Consider the following 25,489-nt stretch of genomic DNA (forward strand, 5'->3'; position numbering starts at 1 on the left):
AGCCCAGGAAGGTGGTGGCTCAGTGATAATTGTGTTTTCGAAATGGATTCTGCTTTTTGGTAAATCACAGGGTCTTTAACTCTCGGCGAACCTGGATGCTCGCCTTAGTGGTGTAATGTGGTCTGTGCGAGTATGCTGTGCACTGTGCGGTCGCATAGAGCCAGTGTAACGAACTAGTTAGTAAGGAAAGTACCTATTGGCTGTCCTAAAAGTAGCTAGAAGTAGCTAAATTACATCATCGCCTAATTTGCATAATTGGCCATGTGCATGATGGGTGATTGCTGAAGGCCAGTGCCCATATCACTGTAGCAATAAAAAAATGTGATATATTACTGGAACTTCACAAACGCATTGTTTGCATGACCGTGTACAAAATGCAATATGCAAATATGGGCAGGACAACGAATGGAAGTAGAATTATCAACATAGACCAACTGTGGTAAAATGTACTTACAATGCTAAAGTCTAACAAGCTGCAAGAGCGACACCGCCCAGCCATGCAACGTGGTAACATTGATGGAAGGAACGCACGGCTAAAGTCCATGTGTCTAGATGTATGCCCATTGACAGCCCTTCCTGTGCCTTTGTAGTTTGCTACTGTTTGTTTTCTTGTCACTCCATTTGCAGATTTACATTGTGCACACTCTATAGTTACTCTACATCCTATTAACAACTTTTCTAGGAGCCTTTCATAAACAGCAACAGAGGCGCAGAACACTACGGTTCAACGCTATAGTACTTGCATTGTTGTTGAGAGTTACACTTTTTTCTATTGGTTTGTAAAGTTGTATAAATGACGCAAATCTCTTAACCAATGGAAAGAATTGTAACTCTCCACAACAATAGAAAAAAATAGCCAAATATAGCTCTCCCGTTCCAGGCATCCATGTGATGCAGCCACCATTCCAACTCCTCCCTTACCTCCTGGGAGATTGTAACGCTTGATTCATAAGATGCGCCCATAATGAGGTGTTGGATCTTTAATCTTTGTAGGGCGTTGTAGTGTAGTGGCCCCGGGAATATAGCTTGGATCAATGACGCTTATCGTCCTACCAGCCTTGCAATGTCTCTCAGCGACATCTCTCTTCTTGATAAAGTATGTCTTATCTGTTTCTTAATGTTGTTTACATTGGTAATTGGTAAACTGAGAGAACCCTGTATCGAGTTCACCACCAAACCCAGAAATTCCATGGTCTGCTCTGGCTGAACCTTGGATTTCTCCCAATTTATCAGGTAGCCCAGATTCTGCAGTAACTCTACCGTTGTCTGCACTTGTATATGGAATAACTCCCTGTCCTGGCAAATTATGCATATATCGTCCAGGTAGATTATGAGTCGAATCTCCTGACCCCTCAGATGGGTCACCACCGGTTTCATTACCTTGGTGAAACACCATGGTGCAGATGCCAGCCCGAAAGGTGGCACCGAAACTCCCATGTTGACTCCCCCCAGACAAATCTTAGAAATCTCTTCTGTTCTGCTGCTATGGGTACAGTCAGATATGCGTCTTTCAAGTATATCCTGGCAAGCCAGTTGCCTTGAATTAATGTATCCCTTAGCAGGTGGATCCCTTCCATTTTGAAATGTCTGTATATCAAAAATTCGTTCAAACCCTTCATGTTTGTGATTGGTCTTACTTTGTGTTTCCCCCTCACTAGGAACATGTTGCTTATGAACCCTACTGAGGAGTCTGTCACCTGTCTTATAACTTTTTTGCGTTCCAGTCCATTTAGCTCTTCCTCTAACAACTGTAGATCCTCTATGCCTGGACATATGCGCATTGAGGGGTCCATCTGGTGTGATGTTGTGTAAAAATCTATGTGTCTCTAGGACCCAGGTTCTAAAATGTCCAACATCTTGTCCTGGCAGGAGCGCCAGGATCTATCCGAACATTTCCTCACATCCTTTACATATTTCCCCATCAATTCGACAATTTTCTCATCTATCCCTGGAGTCTCTGCGGCTCCCTCAGGGAGGTGTGGTCTCGGGCATTCCATCCTCAATTTGCTTCTGACTTCTTTCGCCAGCGGTGCCCTCAGGCGTTTTTAAAGATTGACTGCAATCTTTTTTGGCGGGACCCATTCGGAAGACCGAGGGTGTATCAATGCTTCAGGGTCGAAGTTCTCACCCCCGCCCGTCCTCCTCTGTTACTCACCACACTTGACAGCTCGGGGCGATGAGTTAACGACCCAGCAAGAAGTGTAGCACAGGAAGTGATAACCAATCTTCAGTACTCCAGTACTCCTGAATACAAAGATTCAGGCTTCCTCTAAGAGGGGCTCTTCTTTGCGACACACCTCTCTGCTATTCCAATGTGGACAGACAGAGGAGTTGATCGTACAAAAGAGCGGTGAACACACGCACCGCCAAACCAGTGCTGCAAGAAACAAGGTAAAGGGTTAACAACAGGAATTGTAGTTGGTTATTTCACTACCAAGCAAACCCAACACCCTTGAATACCTGATGGAAAGACAGCTATGGCTAGGAAGGTAGATTACTGACTTTGTTCAGGACCTATAAGAGAAACCCCACACAATAAGTTGGATAACAGGTACAATTAGATTCCTTAAGGAATGCCTACTGATGCTCACTAACCTGAGGTTCAACTGAGTTAGTATTAGTAAATACCATATTTGCAGTACTAAGCAACGACAAGGAAAAAATAATAAACAGGAAGTTTGGTATGGGGTAGTAACCTGGACGGCACGAGGGACGCACTAGTCACGGGATGGTGCATGTATCAGCAGAGCGTTCAAATATGCACAAGGGAGCTGGAATATCACAGTGCAGGTCCGGGTTGAATCAGCAATCAGAATTGCTTCCCAAAAGTGAAGCTTTAGTTATGAGATGGATATAGAGTATCTCACGGTAGAAAGGATAACTTTTAGACGGAATACACTACTCTCTGTGCATAAGTGTACGAGAAGGAACACACAAATATGATAGTAAGACTTACTTAGATGCAGTAAAGTCAGAGGCAGTCCAGGGACGTTCCGTGTCAGATGCCAGGTAAGCAGAGACCAAGCGGGAAGGACGGAGGCAGTCCAGGGACGTTCCATGTCAGATGCCAGGTAAGCAGAGACTAAGCGGGAAGGACGGAGGCAGTCCAGGGACGTTCCGTGTCAGATGCCAAGTAAGCAGAATTCAATCAGGAAAGGACAAAGCCAATCCAGGGACGTTTCGTGTCAGAAACCAGAATTGGCAGAAAGAGTTCTTCCGATAAGAAGATCGGAGGAGGAGTCAAAAGGCAACGACTAACACCACAATTAGCAGCACAGAACTCCTCAACAATGCCAAACTTAAACCCCAAGGTGAGGGGCTAACGCGTACGTGCGTCTGCAGTATGCACGTGACGTGTCACGTGACGCAGAAGCGTCTTTCTCGCAAACAGTCTCCAGGGCAACCGATGCCTGTGCCAGATGGATGCATTGGCGCTACGTTTCCAGCACAAAATGGAGGTAGGCAGCGATGCACTGAAGGAAGCTTGTGCCCCAAGTGTAACATCCTCGTTATCTACTTTCTTTTTCTTCAGAGCTTTACGGCCTTCCTCATCCGAGGATGATATTGAGAAAACCTCCTCATCAGAATATTTATCCTCCCGTCATACTCCTTGTACGAGGTATGAGGTATCGGAAGATCCACCTTGCCACATGCTAGGCCTTGCTCTGGCTCCCACCATTCTTCTCTTACCACCCTTCTTATTTGGTGGCATGCCCAGGTGGGGGTATGGGCCTCATCTTCCCCACAGGCTGTTTTTCTGCCCCATTTCACTCTCCCCTGTGCTTTAATCTAATCCCTTCTTGCCTCTGTGAGAACTTGAGCCAATCCTCTATCAGAGCAATTTGCTTAGGGCCCTGGCCCAACGAGGCTCCCAGAGCCTTCTGCACCACCTGAGTCATGTCCGAGTGGCTCGTCTTTTGGCTAATACTGGCCTTACCCTCATGACTGGAGGAGCTCATCGTTAGCACAGATACCGCGGATTATATATATTGTCAGGATGTTAATCCCATAAAATTTGTAAGTATATAAAGTTGTTTCAGGTCGGCCAGGCTTAATTATATGTATAAGTAGCAGGTTTTACCTGGGACTGTGCCCGTCATAAAGAAGAGATGCAGTGGCTCTTGTGACATGCAGGGCGCTGTACTCAGCAGTCGCGATCCGCTATTGTGATGCTGGAATTCCCAGTGCTCTCAGGAGTGCGAGCGTTGACCCACTAGAGATAATAGTTATTTAGAATGTTGTCATCTATCTCTTGCGGGTTTAACCGAACCAGTCACTGAAGAAAAATGGAAGCGCCGGAACTATGCAGTCCCATTGTGCTCTCTCTTCCGTGACCGCGCTGCAATCCGCTGGTACACTGAGTCGTTGGGGTCATCGGAGCACCAGCCCTGTCGCGGCCGCAGCATACTCTGCCAACACACCTGCAGATATGCTCTGCCAAAATCCCACGCTGTCCACGTACGCTATAGTATATTAATCAATAATCACAGTTTTCCCATCATGAAACATAAAGCAAATAAATGCGTACTTAACTCGCTGCAGAGCAGCAAAGGAGCAGCAAAGAAAGAAAAGTGATGAAGGATGTTCAGTATGTTTATGGACATGGACTGTAATGTTTGGTTATGTTGGGCACGCAGTCATTTCAGAGACCAATAATATTGGGACTACCAAAGACTTTATCTTAAGTCATAGCTCTCAACCATTTATGTGGCAATGGTGGGTGAAAACACCCGATTTTAATTTTGGCGGGTGAGAGGCCCATTGAAACGAATAGGCGTGCAGGAGGCTTGGCGGGTGAGGCAGCTGTTTACAAGGCGGGTGACACCCGCCAAAAGCGTGTGAGTTGAGAGCTATGTCTTAAGTGGAAGTTGTAGTTTGATCTTTGTTACTAGTAAAATAGTAGTATAGTAGTTAGTGGTAAAATGAAAGAGAAGCATAATCTGAGCCTCCGGTCTTTGCATAGAATCCCCTCGCAGTGCCTGCCCTACATACCTGATGGTTGCTAGGGCTGTTGTCAAGCCATAAATCACGCCCATGCAATAGTTTAGGCTTTTTATGCTAGACAATCACATTTTCACTTGAAAGAATATGGTGCTTTTGGAAAGTGTTCTTCCTTCATGGAAGAACACTTTCCTGTGTTTGCATGCACCTCAGAATCAGTTCCTCTGTTTCTATACAAATATAAGCATATAATATGGAGTAAATAAGAAAAGTGACATTCCGTATTGTTTAACACATTCTTCAAGGCAAGCTAGTAAATGTCACATCTTGGGAGCAGTATACGAGTAAAAAACGGTCTTCTTCTATGTCTAGCGCGGTGATGCTGTCGAACTCGTCCTTCTTTTATGTTAGTCACCCAGAGAGGTTGCTCAGGAGCATCTCTCATTCGCCTGTCTGCCGAGTCTGTGCTGTACGTTTGGGAGGTCTGTCAGTCTCCTGTTCCTGTTGGAGGAGTCCCCAAGTGGTCGCCTTCTGCCACTTGGAGACCAAGCACCATGGAACTCTCCTATCAGGCAATAAAGACGGCATCCCAGTCCCGAGAGGCGGTGAGCGGTGCAATAAAGCAAGGGTGGGATTAGGAAGGTTGTGGTCACATTGTGAAAATGCAGTCTCTCTGCTGGCCATTGCTTGCAACTAGGGTTCGGAACTTTTCTTATGGCACTGACCCGTATATCGGGTAACGCTACACTACAACTTTAGCGACTTGAATGCCAGTGTAAAAAAATGTTTGGTTACCATGGCAACATTGTGCGCCAGTTCTGCGTGCCTCTATTGGGGTGGGCGGAGCTATGTCCCTGGAAACCGCCATGTGTGGGTCAGGCAGAGCTATTACCCGGTCGCCTCATATTTCATTCCAATGCTTTAACCAACCTTAGCGTGCTCACTAGGTTTGCTCTGACACGTACAGCGTTCTGTATAATGCAGACATTTATAAAAAAAAAACAAGAACGAGCAGTTCGGGGTTGTGATAGGTATATGAAAGCATGACTTGTCAGCGGCATAATGGTACAGTAGTGTTTTAGTGACCTTTTGAAGGATGCAAGCTCTGCCAAAGCTACGTTTTGAGTTTGATGTGAAGCCGTATTTCAGAACATTTCTCACAGATGATTTCATTTAAAGCGATCTCTAATCTTATAACAGATATTCCTGTGCTGGAAATCATGGGGGAAATGTATTGGTGCAACCCTGTCATCCTTGGAGGGGTGGAGTCGTGGGGGAGTAGGCGGGGCCCAGGGGCGTGGTCCCAGGCCACGTCTCGCAATATAGTTTCTCTTCATGGAAAACAATCCTGGCGATTTGCATAAAAGCAAAGAGCATTATGGGAACATTCGTATGTCCAGAATTTTTCATTTGAAACATGTCTTATTGTGATTCAGTAAGAAACCCCTTAGGGAGAAAAATGGAATTGAGGATCTGCAATTTTAATTGGTCACACTACTCACTCTAAGAAATAAAAGTCTCCTACATCATAGGACTTATATAAACACCTGTGAGGTTGCCTTTGAGTGTGGATGAGGTGAAGGCTGTGATGGTGAGAAGGGTCCTGGATGAGTGGCAGGAGAGGTGGGTGAGTGGGGTGAAGGACAGGTGGATGTTTGGTGTTTGTGGGAAAGTGTCAGGTGAAGGTGGATGCAGGGAGTTCAGAATGGAGGAGGGGGGAGGAGGTGATGCTGAATCGGTTGAGGATAGGTCATGTGGGACTGAATGACTGTCTATTTCGAATAGGGAAGCGTGAATCAAGGGACTGTGCAGTGTGTGGGGTGCCTGAAACGGTGGGACATTTTCTGATTAGGTGTGAGAGACATGTTGCAGAGAGAGAATTGATGAGGGTTCGGTTGACTGCGTTGGGTGTGGCTGAGCTGAGCGGGAGGGTTTTGATGGGAGGTGATGGGGAGAGAGGCAGGAGGAGGAGTAGTGTGATGTTGGATTTTGTGAGGCAGACGGGGAGGTGGGAGGAGTTGTGAGTTTAAATGGAGCTAAATAATAATTAGTGGGTACGGTGCACATCATCCTATAGGATGGGGAAGCGCCTGCGTGGGTCCGCCCACGCCTCCGATAATTAAGAAGAAGAAGAAGTCTGGAAAACTACAAGAAATATGTGAAGCTTTGGCTGTTTTGCCCATGTTCAGTGTCTGTTTGTAGAAACGTGGGTTGCTGAAGCATGCGGAAACTCCTCAGCTTCAGGACAACCTCTTTTAAAGTGTGACAGGGCGGCAAAAGCACCGCTCTGGCAAGACATGTTTTGCAGGAGCCCTGCTTTGTCGTGTTCCTATAGTGCTTATATCAGTGGCGCCTCCAGGAATCGAGGTACACAGGGCCCAAATGTCTAAGGCTTACCTCTGATCTGTAATTGATAAATAACAAATTATTTGTTATGGGGACCTTGCATGCAATGACGGTATTGTTGGGTGGCTGGGTGTAACGTCACTTTTTGCTATCTGTCAGAAAATCCTATCGGTAGGAAAATCTGACAGGAATTGTAATGTCATTTTTTGCTTCCGTCAGAAAATCCTACCATAGGAAAACGTGATGGGGTAGGAAAATCTGACAGCCTGACCTGTCATTTTTTTCCTACCCGGCAGAAAATCCTACCGAGAGCAGGCATTGGGCAACCCACCCAGGGGTAGGAAAAAGTGACGGTGTAGGAAAATCTGACAGCCTGACCTGTCATTTTTTCCTACCCGTCAGAAAATCCTACCGAGAGCAGGCATTGGGCAACCCACCCAGGGGTAGGAAAAAAGTGACGGGGTAGGAAAATCTGACAGCCTGACCTGTCATTTTTCCCTACCCGTCAGAAAAGCCTACCGGCATTGGGCAACCCACCCAGTGGTAGGAAAAAGTGACGGGGTAGGAAAATCTGACAACCTGACCTGCTATTTTTTCCTACCCGTCAGAAAATCCTACCAACAGCAGGCATTGGGCAACCCACCCCGGGGTAGGAAGAAGTGACGGGGTAGGAAAAACTTACAGCCTGACCTGTCATCTTTTCCTTCCCAAAACAAAAGAGGTGATGGTTGGAAGGTTTATAATAAATCTTAACCTCTGGCATTGCTCTGGGCAACCATCCACACCATCGTTCTTTGCCTGCCAAGCCATTACAAAAGGGAAAGACCATATGCAAATAAGGCTTGGTCCCACCCCCAAAGGGGTAGTCCAGCCCGAACTGCTAGGTCCCATCCCTTCTTCACAAGACCACAAGCATCCACAGACATGTTTCAACCTTGTTGGGAGTCATCAATGAGGAGTAGCTTGCCATCAGAAAATCCTACCGACAGCAGGCATTGGGCAACCCACCCAGGGGTAGGAAAAAGTGACAGGGTAGGAAAATCAGACTGCCTGACCTGTCATTTTTTTTCCTACACTCAGAAAATCCTACCGACAGCAGGCAAAAATAGAAGTAGCGTTTAATGAAGGTAGTCATGGCGCTTTTTTGAATTTGTAACATTCACGGTAAACATTTCATATCTACTTAAAATGATACATAAAAGAATAAACTGTCAATCACCAGCACACACAGGGTCAGCGACGAGGCGGGCCGTTGCCACCGAGGTCAGGGACAGCACCTGGCAGCCCTGTGAGGCCTTCGCCGAAGAGCCAGGCGCTTTGCAGGTAGCCGGACTTACAGCCCCCACTCAGGTTTTTGTTATGAGCGAGACTGGGGATATTCAGAGGGCGCATTTAATCCAAAAGGTAGAGAGCAGACCAGACTTTTTGGAACACTTACTTTAATATTTCCAATATATCTTCTATCGCACGCGATGCAGAACGGCACCACTCGACTGCTTTTACAGGGGGAGCAGGAGCTGTGCTTTATTTGGCTTTAAAAAATGCATATACATAGCGCATCTGAGCGCCGCTTATTGACGGGGGGAGCAGACGAGACTCTGCTATTTCGGCGCCCCTGCCCCCAATGCTTCACTACACATAAACATCACAGAGGCAATATGCCCTGGTCTTTCTACAGCACAATTCCAACCATGGAAGTGACTTTTGAATAAGTTGCCATAAGTAAGCAAAATGGGAAACAAAAGCAAATGTAAGTTATTTAAGAACAAACTTACCTGGAAAGGCAGCAGCAGTACTACTCAGGGATTCTACACCTTTCACCGTCCAATTCAGCAAACAAAGAGGGCTACTACTCCCCAAACCTGTGCATATAAACATTTCCCTGCCTCCCACTATCCAGCCTTGCCTCTGGACAGCCCCTCACACCGTGCCCCAGTATTCGGCCAATGTCCTTCTGCCTCCTGCCACCCTCTTCACCCCAGCATGCCCTCCCTTATACACACTCTCCCATTTGCCAGGCGCCCCTTCCCCTTGGAGCTGCCTGCATACCTTCCCCCCAAGCCGGTGAATCTCCATGGCTGGTGGGGGGCTCACCACTAAGTGTTAGGTGTGGGGGCCAACAAGAGGCCAATGTGGACAGGCCTGCATACAGACTGGTGCAGCAGAGGTCCACTGCACACTTTTAGTATTCATTTCTACATTTACATAGCGCTACAGGCTTCTGCATTTTGGAGCTCGTAGTATTTATTATATGTCAAATTTAATATGGAACTCCAAGTTGCAGGGTGCAACGCGCGGTTGGCTGAAATTATAGGATCATCCTACCATTTCATACACCATGAGGAGAAACTGTACGATTTTGGTCACAGAACAAGTGTGTTGATAATTGTCCAGCAATCGGGGTATCTGCACAAAAAAAGATGGTTTTGGAGGGGACACCATTGTGTTACCTGAATGGCATACTTTTGTGTTTGTATTCAGTGGTTTGTGAAAAATGGCGGTAATTCTGCTACTGCCCAAAAAGGTGGCATTGATGGAATTACCACTTTTTGCCGTGCCACTGAACTTGTAATGAGGTCCTTAAAGTGTGCTGCTTTTAGCTCAGTTGGGTGTGTGTTGTGCTTGGTCGAGCTATGAGATGCTTGTGTGTGCTAGGGGATACCTGTGTGAGCTATGGGATGCTTGTGTGAGCTATGGGATGCTTGTGTCAGCTAGGGTTTGCTCAGTTGATGCAGTGGGCGGGCATCGACAAGATGAAATCTAGGGTGGTGTTGATGTATTCAAAGGAGCCTGTACTGGGATGTAATTGGGTGCTTGGCTATACAGATTGGGTGAGCTTATGTGGGTGAGTGGGCTGCTGGCGTGAGCTAGTCTGGGTGGGTGCTGTGCTGGAGTGAGTTACGGTGGGGTGCTTGGATGAGCCACAGTGACGTTGTTATTTGTTCTAGTATCCAAGGGTGGGTTGGTGATGTTCTGTGATAAGCTATGTAAGCTTGTTCAGATGCTGGGTGGCTAGGTTAAGTGGGCTGGGTGCTGGTATGAGCTTAGGTCCAGTGGGATGATGAGGTGAATTAGGGTAGCCGGGTGGGGTTGATGGGGAATAGCTCTGGTGGGTGTGGGGCTAGGGTGAACTAGGATGGATGGTTTTCTGGGGTGAATTAGGATCGGCGTGCTAGTCTGTGTCATGCTAGACTGGGGCGTTTTGCTGATGTGAGCGATGGTCGGTGAATGTTGTACCGGATGAGCTAGGTGGGTGGGTGCTGTGTTATGGTGAGCTAGAGTGAGTGGCTAGGGGCTGAGATGAGTTCAAATGTGCGCAGTGTTGGGGGAGCTCATGGTGGATAGGATGCTTGGATGATGGGATGCTTTGGTGAGCTTGAGTTGACAGATGGGGTGCTATAGTGATCTTATGCCGAAGTGATCTAGGGTGCAGGGGGTGTTGCTAAGAGCTAGAGGAGGGTGATTGTACTGCACAGGGGAGCTATGGCGGGTAGATTGTATGCTAGTAAGAGTTAGGGTGAGTGGATTTTGTTTTTGTGGTGAGCTATGTTGTGAGCTAGGGTGGGTGGGTGGTGAGCTGGAGAGAGGAAAGGTCGGGAGTGTACTGATGCAAGCTGGGATTGGTGTGTGGAATGGTTTGCTGAGGCAGCATATGGTGCCCTGGGTGAGCTACAATAAGTATTGTGCCAGGGCAAGCTAGGCCGGGAGGTTTATGTACTGGAGGGAGCTTGGGTGGACATGTATTGTGGGGGGATTAGTTAGGGTAGATGGGTGGCGTGCTACGGAGAGCTAGTGTGGGTCGGTGTTATTTTGGGGAGCTAGGACAGGGTGATGTTGTGGGGTAAGCTTCTGTAGGATGAGGCAAAGTGGTTTGTTGAAGTTTGGTGGGGTGTGTGAGGTCGGGTGAGGTGTGAGGGAGGTTGTGTGACTGGGGAGAATGGGGCACTGGGGTGAACTCATGTTTTTTGGGATGCTTTGGCAGTGGTTGGATAGGTGGGCTGCTGGGATGAGCTATGTTGAATGAGTTGTGCTTGTTTTTATTGCATTTTCATTGGGGTGAATGCTTGACTGAGCTAGGGTTCCTGTGTTAGTAGGTTGTGCTGGGGTGAGGTAGTTTTGCTGGGGTGAGCTAGGGTTTGCTAAGGTGCACAAGGGTGGTTGGGGTGCTGGGGTGAGCCGCATGTGTTGCAGTGATGTAGCTGGGCTGGGAGTGATCAGGGAGTCAGGGTATGGGGTGGGCTAGGGTATGGGAGTGAGCTTGGGTGGGTTGTTAGGGTGTGTGTGTGTTGGTGTGATGCTGCAACCAGCAGGGGGTATTCTAGGTGAGGAAGGGTGGGTAGAGGGTTAGGTGTGATCCTGGGGTAGCAAGTGTGGGTGAGCTGTTGAGATGCTTGGGTGGGTGGACTCCTGGGGTGAGCTCTGGGTGGGTTGCTGGGGCACGCTGGGTTGGGAGGGTGGTGTGTTACTTTGAGGTGACCTAACATGTGTGAGTGGGTTGTTGGGGTGAGCTATGGTGTCCTGGGGCGAGTTATGAAAAATGGGTTGTTGTGCCTGGATGAGCTAGGGTAGGTGGGTATTGTGCGAGGGTAAGCTAGGGTCATCAAACATATGTGCTCTTGTTAGCCTAGGTGGGAGGGGTCCTGAGGTCAGTGAGGTGGTGGGGTGATATTATGTTGGATGAGGTGAGCTAATGTGATGAGGTTGGGTGAGCAGGTGACATGGTTGGGTGGGTGCTGTAGATCGGGTGATGTGAGGTAGTGGGGGGTTTGGTTTGATTGAGGAGATGCAGTGGTTGGGTGGAATTAGTTGTATTAGTGGGGTCATTGTGGGCGGTCTGAGATTTCTGGGTGAGGGTGTAGGGTCAGGTTAGGTCATTGGGACAGGCTGGGTGTGGTGAGCTTTAGGCTGGCATGTGGTAGGGTACATGGATGGAGGAAGGGCAGATCTGAGGCAGGTAAGTTGTTGACCAAAACTACGGTTGCAGAGGGCGTTAAACCTACCAGTGCTTTGAGGTCATACCAATGATGTACAGAGCGCTATATAAATGCCAAGAAACATAACATAACATAGGACTGGGGTGTGCTCGGATGGTTGGGATTCACTATTGGGGTGATGTAAAGTGAGTGGGATTCAGTGCTAAGGTAAACTAGGCTCGGGAGTAGGTAGGGTGACGAGACGATCTATGATGGGGTGCTAGGGTGAAGTAGGTGAGCTGGGGTAAACGAGGGTTGGTTGGTGGTTGAGGGGCTAGGGAACGTTTGGGATTCTGGGTGGGGCTCGGCTGGGTTAATGAATGGCAGGCCAGGGCATGCTAGGGTGGGAGTGCTGCAGTGAGGTAGGATGAAAGGGTGGGCGGTCGGCTGAGCATATACTGGAGGTTGGGCTACTGGGGTGATCTAGTGTGGAAGGATGAGCTGCTGGGGTGATCTAGAATGACTGATGTTGTGCTGGGGCGATCGAGGGTTGCTGGGAGGTATGCTGTGTCAAGTTAAGGTGGGAGGCAGTGAGATGGAATGACTATACCGTGCTGGGGATGAGGTAGGATGGGTTGTTTGAGGTGTTCTGGGGTAAGTTTTTGTTGGGTGTGCAGGTTGGTGTGTTGAGCCAAACCAGGGTGGGTAGCATGCTGGGACAACATGGCGTGGGTGTGTTTGTGTGAGGTAAGGTGAATGGGTGGTGGGCTGTGATGAGTTAGGATCTGTGCATGTTGGGTGAAGTGGTGCGGTAAGGATGTCTGGGATGAGGTAAGAGAGAGTTGAGCTTTGGTGAGTGGATGGAGTGGGCAAGGTGGTGGGTTAAGGGTGGCTGGGCTGATGTTGGTGAGGAAGCGGGCTGAGGTAGCATGGGTGGGTTATGTGGGTGGTGTGGGGAAGTTGGGTGGCATGAGCTGTTGTGCTGCAGTGAGTTAGGGTTGTGGTGGGTGGCAAGAGTGCTTGAATAGTTCATTGATGAGGTGAGCTTGAGGGCGTGGGTTGTAGAGACGGAGCAAACCAGGGTGGGTGGTGTTCTGTGCGGAGGTGCACGATCTGTGTTTAGGTGGAGTGCTGGAAGATGCTAGGGTGAGCATGATTATTAGGGTGGGCGCGTCCTTTAAGCGCTGCTTCCAGGGGAAAGCAAGGCATCAGCTTACGGCACACTCCACCCCACGCCTTCACAGGGCAGCGTGAGGCCATTTGGTTTGAGTCTCTCTTAACACAGCTTCACTGTCCCCACTGTGTAGTGTATCCTGGCTTTGGCTCAATGCAATCACTAGAGCTGGAAGGGCTGGGGCTACTGCTGGGCACAGCCCGTGGGATAGGCGGGCTCTCCCTGTAGCTGCTGCCAGTGCAGCTCCCCACTGTGTAGTGTATCCAGGCTTCGGCCCAATGGGATCACTAGAGCTGGAAGGGCTGGGGCTATTGCTGGGATCAATGTGATCACTAGAGCTGGAAGGGCTGGGGCTACTGCTGGGCTACTGCTGGGCACAGCCCGTGTGATAGGCAGGCTCTCCCTGGAGCTGCTGCCAGTGCAGGTCCCCACTGTGTAGTGTATCCAGGCTTCGGCTAAATGCGATCACTAGAGCTGGAAGGGCTGGGGCTACTGCTGGGCTACTGCTGGGCACAGCCGGTGTGATAGGCAGGCTCACCATGGAGCTGCTGCCAGTGCACGTCCCCAGTGCCTAGTGTATCCAGGCTGCGGCTCAATGTGATCACTAGAGCTGGAAGGGCTGGGGCTACTGCTGGGCACAGCCCGTGTGATAGGCAGGCTCTCCATGGAGCTGCTGCCAGTGCAGGTCCCCACTGTGTAGTGAATCCAGGCTTCGGCTCAATGCTATCACTAGAGCTGGAAGGGCTGGGGCTACTGCTGGGCACAGCCCGTGTGACAGGCAGGCTCTCCCTGGAGCTGCTGCCAGTGCAGGTCCCCACTGTGTAGGGTATTCAATTCAGGCTTCCTCACACGCGCTGAGCATGAGCATGCATGCGCCGTCAGCCGGACTTTTCACGAATATGAACGTGTATCTGAACAAAGTGCATTATTATCACGTAAATAATGCACTTAGTTCACATACATACACATTTTTGATGGATTCTTAAATATGTTTTGCACATTTAGTGCTTACTAGACTCCTGTGAGCCTATAAAACAAAGTGTCCGCTGGGTTCAGGTTCCTTCTTCCGCTGGGTTTGTGCTTTTTATGTGCGTTTTGGAGTTGCTAGTGACACGGCTTCACCGTATCTGTTATTTGAGAGAGCCTGGCTCTCATAAAGTTAAGCATATTGCACCCCGGGACCCCAGAAAGACAGGCACACTGCATTCCTGGTGTCAAAAAATCCTATCCGTTAATTAATGACTGAGCATGAGCACGCATGCTCAGTCAGCAGGATAGGATTTTCTGACACATAGCTAAAAGTGACGTTACACCGGCGGTCAAGCACTGCTGGGGGAGGGGGGCAACACCATGTTAGTGTGCTGGGGCCATCCTGACTTACTTGGTTACAGGTTTGGACTCTGTGAGGCTGTGGGGATACAGCCCGGGTGCCGACAGCATCCTGGATGGTGTTGGTGCCTGGGCTGGACCCAGGGCACCAGGCTGGTCTGGGGGCCCCAGACCAGCAGGTACCTCCAGGACTGTGATCACACGCTGTGGGCCTGCAGGCCAGGGCTGCAGGACCGTTATCCCACGATGTAGGTCTGCAGGCCCAGAATGAAAGACAGAGACAACATATGTTCCCTAGTTGGAGTCTACAGCCGTTGTGATGCACGTTCCTGCAGGGGCTCCTTTTATTGGCTTGGGCCACATCTTAGAAGGGCACTACACGTGGGAGGGACAAATCACATTAAAAGGGCAATATACTTGGCAGGGTCACACGTAACGGACAGCACACGATTATAAATAATCACAGGAGGCTGAGATATGATTGGTTTTTTATTTTCCTTTCTCCAACTGCCTCCTCCTTGGTGTCCAGTCATTATCTCAAACAAAATGTCGAAGCAATAATGTCGAAAACAAAAATGTCAAATTTTTTTTTTTTTTAATTTACATGTTTTTTTGGGGTTCCGGTGGTAAAAAAAGGGGTAAAACATTAAAAAAAAAATTAAAAAAGGGGGTTTGGGGGGGAACCCCCCCATTTCGAATAAAAATCAACAAAAAAAAAGAAATTTGACATTTTTGTTTTCGACTTTATTTTTTCGACATTATGACTTTCGACATATTTGTATTCGAGATTATGACTATAAACCCTCCTCCTTGTCCCTGCATCACTTCCCTTCCGTAACTGCCTTACTATTATCAGTCATTGAAAGGGGACACTACACCATGAACCATGAAAACATGCACTTAGGCTTTTATGTATGCACCACATATATTTACTGATACTGATATATTGCAGGGTCGGGGATCCTATAGTTATGGTTAAGTATGGTATTGTAGTGCTACTCAAATGTGGAAAGAGAAGCCCAAGTGCCTGCTCAACAAATGCCACTAACGGCAACACCACCACCCTTGAAGGCCACTCAAGAAGTAGCCCCACCCTGGGTGGACCGTGCCATAAATGCTCCAGTGTGGGGGAATCCCAAACAGCTCATAGCACAACAAAATGGTTATCTTGGCCCAGCAGCTGATAGTAGCCACAGATGGTTTTTGCCTGCCGCAAAAAATACCAGTAGAAAGTCACATGTCCAGAAGGAAGCTGTCCTATCCATAAATAAATATATATATATATATATATGCACAGCATAAAGGCCAACATTTTGCCACAGGTGGGAGGGAGATTCTCTACGAGCAATCGGAGAGTTGAATTTCCCCATTCAAATGCATTAGAGTTCGAATTATTTAGGAGAGAGGCAGTAAAAAATAGCAACATTTTTGCTAACAAAATCGGGAGTCTCCTGCGTTAATCATGGGGATTGGCATGTATGGGACAGCCCGGCCCACATCTAGGAGGCCACAAGTTGGAATTTCTTATAGGGATTGCTCTTCATGAACAGAAGGAAGGACAAGTTCTACATTGAAGTGAAAGGAATGTGTGTTTGGGACGGAACTCAGGGGAAGGGCGCATGCACCAGCCCCTCAGGAAGGAAACGAAGGTGGCGAGCCCTACGCAGTAAGGCCCCCACACCCCAAAGTGTCTACCAAAGGTGAATGTCAAGAACCGTAGCTCAATGTCCCCAAATGCTAATGTTAAAGGACATTTGTACCGCGCACTTTCACCACCGGAGTGGTTCCCTGGCGCTCTGGCGGCTCTGAAAGAGGGAGTGAGCGTGAGTTAGTGGGAGGAGGCTGGAAAAATGCAAGAGTGCAATGATGTGCTGTCGGTGGCCTCAGCCCGGTGGGTCCGTTGGCTGGGCTTGGGGTGTTTGCGGCCGGTAGTCGTTGTGTACTGTTATGCAAGTCTATGTGTTTTCTTTTGTTTTGTTGTTGCGGTGTAGTGAAGTTTGTGCGTTTTGTTGTGCTGTAGGTTTCTGGTAGTGTTTGGTTTGGAGTTTGAGAGGTGTATGCAGAGGAGGAAATTGTTAGTGGAATTGGTTAGTTGGCATCTCTATCCTGAATTGACGAGTTGGGCTTGCAAATCTCCCCAGATGGGGTGCAGGGGCACCCTGTGCCTCTGGGTAGGTCTGGGCCCGTCCTGCATTCGAGGTCCCTTTCACGTCTCGCTGCCACCTCCACTAGCCTCCCTAACAACCCCACATGTTCTCCCCCCCCACCTACATGGCCAGTGCACCTGCCAGTGTCCACAACTCAGTGTGGTGATTGGTAGTATCTCTAAAATTCCACAACCCGGTGGTACCTAGTAGCAGCTACGGGGTGGGTGAAGATGTTGGATGGGATTGGCTGGTGTTGTTGACTCCGTCTCCTTGGGTGTCGCCGGTGTTCCACTCTGCCCGACGTCACCCGTCCAGGTGCCGTGGGAGCTCTGTCGGTTCTGGGAGCTTCTCAGTGTCCTTTCCTGTTTAGTCAATTCTTTTTCCTTTCTGTTTCGGTTTTCAGTTTGAGTCTGTGGTGTTGAAGAGACAGCTTTTTAGTAATTTTCTGAATTTTAGGTGATCTTTGGTGTTTATTTCTTTTGGGATTTTGTTCCAGGTTTTTGCGGCTAAGTGGTAGAAGGCGGTGCCTCTGAGTTTTTTCTTAATGTATGGTTTTAGTTCCAGGTGGATTTCATTGCTTGACCTGAGGGGTCTCGTTGGCGTGTAGATTGTTATTTTCTTTTGTAGGAATTCCGCTCCTGGTCCACAGATTGCCCTGTGCGTTATGCACATTGTTTTGAAGGTGATGCAGTGTTTTACTGGGAGCCAGTGTAGTGTTTTAGGGCAGGAGTGATGTGGTCTCTTCTGGATAGTTTGAGGAGTAGTCTGGCTTCTGTATCAGTTGTAGTTTCTTCAGGAGGTATTCTGGCATTCCGAGTTAGAGGCTGTTTGCATAGTCGATTCTTGACATGATGAGGGTGACGATAGTGAGTGTTTTGTGCATGAAGGAGAGGAAAGGTAGGATTCTTCTTGCCGTGTGGAGGACGAAGAAACATTTCTTGGCTGTTGAATTTATTTGTGGTTCTAAGGTTAGGGTGTTGTCCATCAGGACTCCCAGATTTGTTTAATACCTTAGATGGTGATGGTGCGCTTCCCATTTCCATAGGCCACGGGATGGCCGTTCTCTTGGTTTTTGGATATGGTCATGATTTCTGTTTTTCCTGGGTTGATTTTCAGGTTGTTCGCCTTCATCCAGTTCAAGACTTCTTTTAGACAGTCGGTTACGTTTGAATGATCAGCTTGGATGTCTTTGATTTTGTAGATGATTTGAGTATCATCTGCGTAGTTGTAGCATGTAATGTTGTATTTCTTGAATATTCTGATAACTGGGGTCTGGTAGATGTTGAAGTACAGTGGTGATAGTGAGGATCCTTGTGGCACTCCACACTCCTTAACTCGTGGGGTGGACTTGAAGGGTTTAATCCATACGGTTTTCTGTTCTGTCTGCTAGGAATGATTTAGTCCAGCATAGTGCTGTGTCTGTTATGCCTATGTCTTCTAGTCTTTTGGTTAGGGTGTCATGACTAACTGTGTCAAAGGCTGTGGAGAGGTTGAGCAGAATAAGGGCTGAGGTTGTGTTTGAGTCTGCGTTTGTTTTTAGGTCATCCCAGATGGCTAGTAGTGCTGTTTCCGTTCCTCTTGTGGGTCTGAAGCCAATTTGAGCTTGGTCTAGCAGGTGGTGTTTTTCAACGTGTTCTTGGGTTAGTTTGTATACGTAGGTTTCTAGGAGTTTTGCCGGGTAGGGGATGTTTGAGATCGGTCTGTTGTTGGAGAGGTAATCTACGTCACCGCTTGTGTTTTTCAGAAGTGGTTTGATATGCTGATTTGAAGGTCCTCGGTACAGTTCCTGTTGCTGGTGATAGATTTAGAAGGTTTCTGTAATATTCTGCTGGCGTTCCTTGTGCGAGGATTGATTTGTAGATGTCCGGGGGACAGGGATCCATGGGTGAACCAGCTTTCTTGCTTTGTTTTACCAGCATTGTTAATGCCTCTGCTGATATTTCAGGAAAGCTTTTGAGTTTGTGCTGTGGTTCTGAGTTAGGTTTGTTTGGTTGTATATTGTGCTTTTTTTGGCCTCTGTTGAATGGTTTGTTGGATGTCATTGATTTTTTTTTTCTTGAAGTGGTCTTCCAGGTCGTTGCATAGTTTCTCCGAGGGGGTTGGGGTGTTGTCACAGCCTGGTGGGTTTCTCATTTCTTTAATGATGTTAAACATTTCTTTTGTGTGTTGGTGACATTGGTTATTCTGTCATCATAATGCCTTCTCTTCGCCTTTTGAATTTCCTTCTTGTATGCGCGGATTTGTTTCTGGAACAGTGTTTATTTTTTTTTGTCTGGGTTGTATTCTTTCCTCCATTCCAGTTCCATCTTTATTTTTTCCTTTTCCATGTGCTTAATAGTGTGTGAACCATTTTGCCATTGCTCTCTTTTGTGATGGTGTGAATGTTTTTTCTGGTGCAATCTTGTCAATTGTATCTGCAATCCATTTGTGTAATAGCTCCGCTTTCCCGTCTACACCAGCTAGTTCTAGTTCTGAAGTTGAGGGTTTGGTTAACTCCAGTTGTTTGAATAGATTGCTTTCTTTGACGTCTTTCCAGTTTCTTTTTGTGGTGGTTCTAAGTTTAAGAGGTTGGATGCAGCCTTGAGTAGGCAGAGTGATCACGAATGGGATGATGAGATGGTCGCTCCACAGTATTTGTATCGGCGGTACCGTGGTGATGAGTTTTTCCTTGGCGAAAATTGCGTCCAGGGTGTGTCCTGCCGAGTGTGTTGCCCCTTTTACTAGTTGTCATAGTTTCATGGAGGTGAGTTGTTCAATCAGTGAGTTTTGGGAGTTGGCGTGACTGTCTTCGAACAAGATGTTGTAGTCCCCCAGGATGATTAGGTGTTTGTGGTTGATGGCTATGTTGGTGATGGCTTCCATGAAGTTGTCGACGAATGATGCATCATAAGTTGGTGGTCTGTACAGCAAGATGAATGTGATGTTGGTTTTTGGGCTCCCTGTTAGGTGTATAACCATGGTTTTGCAGTTGAGGATGTTAAGTGGTTCATCTGTTTTTATTTTTAGGTGTTCTTTGAATGCTATTGCGGTGCCTCCTCCTTTTTAGTTTTTCCTGTTTATTTGAAGGCATTTGAAGTTTGCTGGAAGGCAACTTTGGAGTGTGATTTTGTAGTTGTCGTCCAGCCATGTTTCTGTGATGAATAGGATGTCAATGCAGTTGTCATCAAGTAGGTCGAAGATCTCTTTAGAGTGTTTTGACATGGATCTTGCATTTATTAGATTGCAGTGGAGTTTGGAGGGGTAGTTTGGTTTGGCTTTTCTTGTTAGGTTTGTCTTCTGATCTTGTTGTAGTGTAGGTTTCGGAGTGTCGGCGTCCTCAAATAGTTCTTCTAGATTTTGTCTAGGGTTTTTGTTTTCATCGGGTTCGTCTTCCAGGAGTTTTGGTTGTCGATTGGAAGTTCTTCTAGCTTTGGTGATGTAAGGTGTTATCGCTTCGGTCGTGTGTTTGTTGTTTCTGGTGTTGTTCATCCTTCTTCTGCATGATTCTGTTAGGTTGTTTGATGTTGCCGCTTCTAGCGTTGGGTTGGTTTGGTCTGGTGAGCAGTTGTCAGCGAGGTATGGAGTTAAGTAGAGGGATTTGTCTCTTCTCTCAGTGTTGGTTTGATTTTTGTTCCTGTCTGTGGGGGTGTGTTCTGTAGTTGTGGTTCTTTGTTGCAGTTCCAGAGTGTTTGTTCTTTCTTCTCTTTTTCTTTCCCTCGGGATGAGGCGTTTGTGCGGCATTATAAGATTCAGAGTTGTTTAGTCTTCGTTTGTTTGCCGATGTCCGTTTGGTTCTGCTTTGGTCTGGTTGTCTTGTGGTGTAGTACTGGGTGTGGATGCTGTCCGCTACCAGTTTTAGTCTTTGTCTGTAGGTGGTATTTCTGGCTGATGTTGCCTAGTTGTTCAGTCGCTGTCTTGGAGGGGGTATGGGAGGTGGTTAAGGGTTATAAAGTTATATATAGTTGGGTGTTGTCGGTGGCTCGTTTTAGTCTCCGTCTCCCTGAACACGGTTCACTGTGGCGGTGAGTTAGCCATGTAGGTTTAGGAAGGACATGCACTAGTTGAGGAGTGACTTTGAGCGGCGCAGCTAGGACTTACGCCTTATCGGGCGTGAGCCCCTAATCGGAGTATCACTCCACAGTAGTTTAGTGGTGGGTTCTGTCTCACTTTAGAGTGAGTTGGTAAGTGAATTTGAGAGACCTGTATAGTGGGGGGGAGGCCTATCAATGCAATCTGAATATCACTTAATGCAATCTGGAAACAGAAGCCCTGCTAGATTTGAGAGAAAGACCTATCAATGCAATCTGAGTATCAAAAAATTGAAATTTGGAGACAAAACCCCTGCTACGCTTGAGAGAACTGTATAGTGGGAGAGAGGCTTATTAATGCAATCTGAATATCATACAACGCAATCTGGACACAAAATCCCTACTAGATTTGAGAGGCAGGTCTATCAATGCTTCCCCCGACTGGGGAGATATGGACACAGTCACAAATATCACACAAAGACTACGCAGAGGGAGGACAGCGACTTTCACATTTTGAATTATATTATCTTGCTGGACAACTACAGCATGTGGCTAACTGGCTAGCATATGCGGAAACAGTGGAGCACACACTCCTGAGCGATGCTGTGTCCTGTACCTCCTCAAAAAAAGTGCTATGGATAGAAGACAAAAAGATTCCACGAGTCCCCATGTGCCTGCATTTAGGGAAGCAAATATGTAAGAGAACACAGAAGCTACTGAAACTTGAAGAGCCATATTCCCCCCAGATACCACTGGCAGCACTCAATAGTACCACCAGAGAACACCTTAAACAGAGCAGAGAACACTGGGAGACCGAAGGGATAATCGCAATTGGGGACCTGGCACCGGAAGGTATGACACACGACTTTCAAGACCTGGTGGAGTCCCATGGTCTACATAGAGGCCAATATATAACTTATGCTGGGCTCACTAAACAACTGAACGCTAGATGGCCGACCCCTGCAGAGCGACAAAAGGAAGACCCAACCTTAGGCTTACTCTACGACATCACTGACGGGGGAATCATGGTGTCCAGGATCTACCAAACAATTACAGAAGAACTCCCTAGAGATAAAAATAAAGGGAAGCGGAGATGGGAACAGATACTAGGCAGAAAAATAACAGACAAAGAATGGACAAAAGCGAAGCTGTACCCGAAGAGCGTATCGAGAAATGGCAGGCTAAAACAACTACTATTCTACATACTCCAGGGAGCATATCTAACCCCAGAGAAAATATTGCGCTTCCCGGGGGCTGACACACAGAGCTGCCCAAAATGCAGAGAAGAAAACGCTAATCTGGGACATATGTTCTGGGACTTGACGAAAATACAACCGTACTGGGAGCGAATAGAGCAGCGCTTGAGAGCCAAAGGAATAAAAGGACAGATATGGACCTAGGAAGCCTGTCTCATAGGCCTCTACAGCTATCCAAATAAGAGCAAAGCGATGGCCAAGATGATTAACTTAGCGTGGGCACTAGCCAAGCGACGAATAGCGATGGGATGGAAGGCCATAGAGGAACCAAATATAGAGACATGGTGGAAAGATTTACAAAGATGGACCATTGCAGAGACCGCGGTCTGGCAGGAAGCATTGCGAACTGGAAGCTATTCACCTCCCCAGATGACAGACCTCCCTGAAGCTGGATTGCTCTGTGAACAGTTAAACTGCACCGAACAAGTGATGCCTAGGAATATGATGTTTACCGATGCGCAACATGTCAGAGGACTGATGTACAAAGACTGGATGGTACTTGCCGGCGACCTGGTTGCTGTTTAGTTTCTTGTTATATGTTGGGGATAGGAAAGGAAGGGGGAGAGAGGGTAATGGTAACAGGGCACCTACGTATATCACGATGTTAAGAAAATGCAGTTGAAGACAACCTTCTTGAGAATTCTAGAGTGGTAGGGAAGGAAAGAGACAGGTCTGTAGAATGAGGGGCTGTTTCAATCAGCAGATGATGTCTTTATGAGATATGACTGTTGTTTTGGCAGTTTATTATCATTTTTGTTTTCAATTTATTTAGTAGATTTTCCAACAATCAGCATACATTTTGCCAAAAGCTTAACAAAGCATTGAACTCAACACTCAATAATACATAGGTAAGTAAATGAAAGCAGTTCAAAGTATGCATAAGCACAGAAATAGTTCAGAGAATGTGAATTAAATCCGAAACCACAACCAAAATAATACACCTACGCACATTCTCACATATCAAAAAACTAAGACACAGAACAACACAAAAACATAAAGACAACACACAGACTACATAAAACAGAACAAAAACAAGACTGGGGAAACTCTCAATGAATGCGCATATATACAATCAGGTAGTCTGGTCCAATAGGGGTTGCTAATCCTCCGATATATAGTCACCATATAAGTCATTAAATGGTTTCCAAAGGGCTTGATACTTATCCTCTTTCCCTTGTCTCACAAACATCGCCCGTTCAAAGTTCGTAGTACCAACAAACCATTAATCCAATTCTCTACTCTAGGCTTCTTCCTCGTCTTCCACACCATCAACACTTGTTTCACTGCAACAACAAGACCTTTATCAACCCATTGACCATACCGACGGGCCACCGCACAACGCCCCTACCTCACAAAAGCAACACCTGCATCGGCATCCTAGGAAAACAGATAGACAAGATTTGGCAGTTTTTTTAACAGTCTAGAAAAATACCAGTTCAAAGTGTGATGTTGAATAAGGTGGAGTGTTGACTGTAGTTGGCAGGTGCAAGTTCCTTAATAATTTGTGGTGCAAAGTGGTCAATTGGAGCGCAGGAAGGTTTGGCAGAGCAAAGGATGGATAGATGTTCAGTGAGGAAGGTGAAAGAGAAGCAAGATGGAGTAGAAAGTAGGAAGGAAGGAGGAGGGGAGAATGATGCAGTGATGGGAGAGCTAGAAAAGTGGATAAGGTGTCCCATAATTTCATTGGAGAAGTAGGAGGTAAAGTCATTGGAGGAGAGAGAGGTTGAAAAGGAGATGTGCTTGGCAGAGTGGGGAAGCATTGCCTGGAGGGTCCTGAATAGTTTGAGAGGGTGCGACTGGACAGAGAAAACAAGATTAGTGTAATGAGCATTTGGCAGTGCCGAGAGCTGTGGGCAGTCCTTTTTGGCAGTGGAGGATCAGTCTTTGCTCCAACGGTGTAAGCAGTGATTCTTTGATGTACTCAGCAGCTTGATGGTGGGGGAGATGCATGATGGAGGTTGTTGAAAGAATGATTTGAGCAAGTGGGAAAGAGAGGGCATGGAGTAGAGGACAATGGAATTAGGCTTGAGTTTACTCTAGATTATTTGGCTTTTTATTTGGCATTTTATATAGCGCTACGAACCCCCAGGTATCTGAGCGCTGCTTATTATTACCCACGGTGTGTGGTGCTCATTTATCGACCTCGGAAGGATGAAAGGCTGAGTTTGGCCCCGCCGGGATTCGAACCTGTGTTAGCAAGCTCTGCACGGATGTCAAAGCGAGCGCTCTACTCGCTGTGCCACTTGACCGGCTGATGGGGAAAGGACGAGAGAGTGGCGAGGAATAGAGAGCGGGGAGGGAGCTATTGCGTGAGCAAAGGAAAGCAGAAGAGAAGATAGGAATGTGAGATTGAGAGAGTTGCCTGGATATCCGTTGGACGATTATGTAAGTTGACTAGTTAGTTGTCAGAGAGAGTAGCTTCAAGTTGGACCTGTTCAGTCTTAGTCCGATTGGAGAGGTATAGGTCACTCATTATGATGGCAGGAACATCAGCTTGGAGTGTTTTAAGCAAGAGGTCAAGATCAGAGAAGAGGTCGCCAATGGGCGGTAGATGATGTGTATAATAAGAGGGGTCTGAGTGAACATTTTGATTTAAATATGCTCAAAGGAGGAGGGACTAACATCCAAGAAAGTAAGGGTGCCGATATTGTGTCCTTGCTGATCACGAAACCAACACTGCGTTTTTTTCTGGAGATGTGAGGGGAGTGAGAGAAAAAGGTAAGGTCAGTGGGAATGGCTGTTCGGGTGGCGGTGTCCCTCTGGGAATCCAGAATTTGGTGATACCCATCACTGATAGTTTTGGGCGGTGGAAATTTATATATATAATGTATACAATGTATTATTGGATATTTATAACATGCTTAATACCCAGAGGTTTCCAAGGTGGGGACCCGGGGATCGAATCTGTGTTGCTCCGCGTCTTCTTGTTTCCCAGACGAGCGAGTTGCCTCCTGAGACTTTTTTAAATGATTTGACAGAAATTCGATTTTTTGCATAGGTATTGGACATTTTAGGGACACAAGGGGAGGTCAAAAGAGGGATCAGAGGTAGAGGAGGTAGTGGCTATAGTAAAGGAACGGAATCAGTCAGGGGTAGATGAGTTTGGAGAGGCGCGGATAGGAGAGAGATGAGCAGCGTTTGGGAGGTGAGTGAATAATGGGGATAGGGAGACCAGGGACGCAGTGCTGGTGTAGAAGCGGGAAGAAAAGGGGTGGATGGATTCTAGAGAGAAGGAGAAAGAATACTATGGAAGAAGCGCATGTTGGCAGGAGCATGGTACACCAGCAGTGATGGAGAAAGTGTAGTAGGACCACATGGTCCAAAGTGACTAAGAAATGTAAGTCCCAGGGTCATAGATGACCAAGACATTTTATTT

General features: G+C 47.2%; 1 protein-coding gene across 2 annotated transcripts in view; it reads left to right on the forward strand.

Annotated features, from left to right (window-relative positions):
- Nucleotides 1-5,346: 5,346 nt before the first annotated feature.
- KATNAL2 (katanin catalytic subunit A1 like 2) overlaps nucleotides 5,347-25,489 on the forward strand; it is a 597,051-nt gene continuing 576,908 nt past the window's right edge. The window contains exon 1 of one of the 2 annotated variants that reach the window (XM_069626931.1): nucleotides 5,347-5,546. In XM_069626931.1, coding sequence (XP_069483032.1) covers nucleotides 5,496-5,546 — 51 coding nt within the window. In that variant the 5' untranslated portion in view covers nucleotides 5,347-5,495. The remainder of the gene's footprint in view (nucleotides 5,547-25,489) is intronic. The other variant, XM_069626932.1, reaches the window with a different exon arrangement.

Source organism: Ambystoma mexicanum, chromosome 6p, assembly GCF_040938575.1.
Source record: "Ambystoma mexicanum isolate Mex_15411 chromosome 6p, UKY_AmexF1_1, whole genome shotgun sequence".
In the NCBI taxonomy this organism is placed as follows: domain Eukaryota; kingdom Metazoa; phylum Chordata; class Amphibia; order Caudata; family Ambystomatidae; genus Ambystoma; species Ambystoma mexicanum.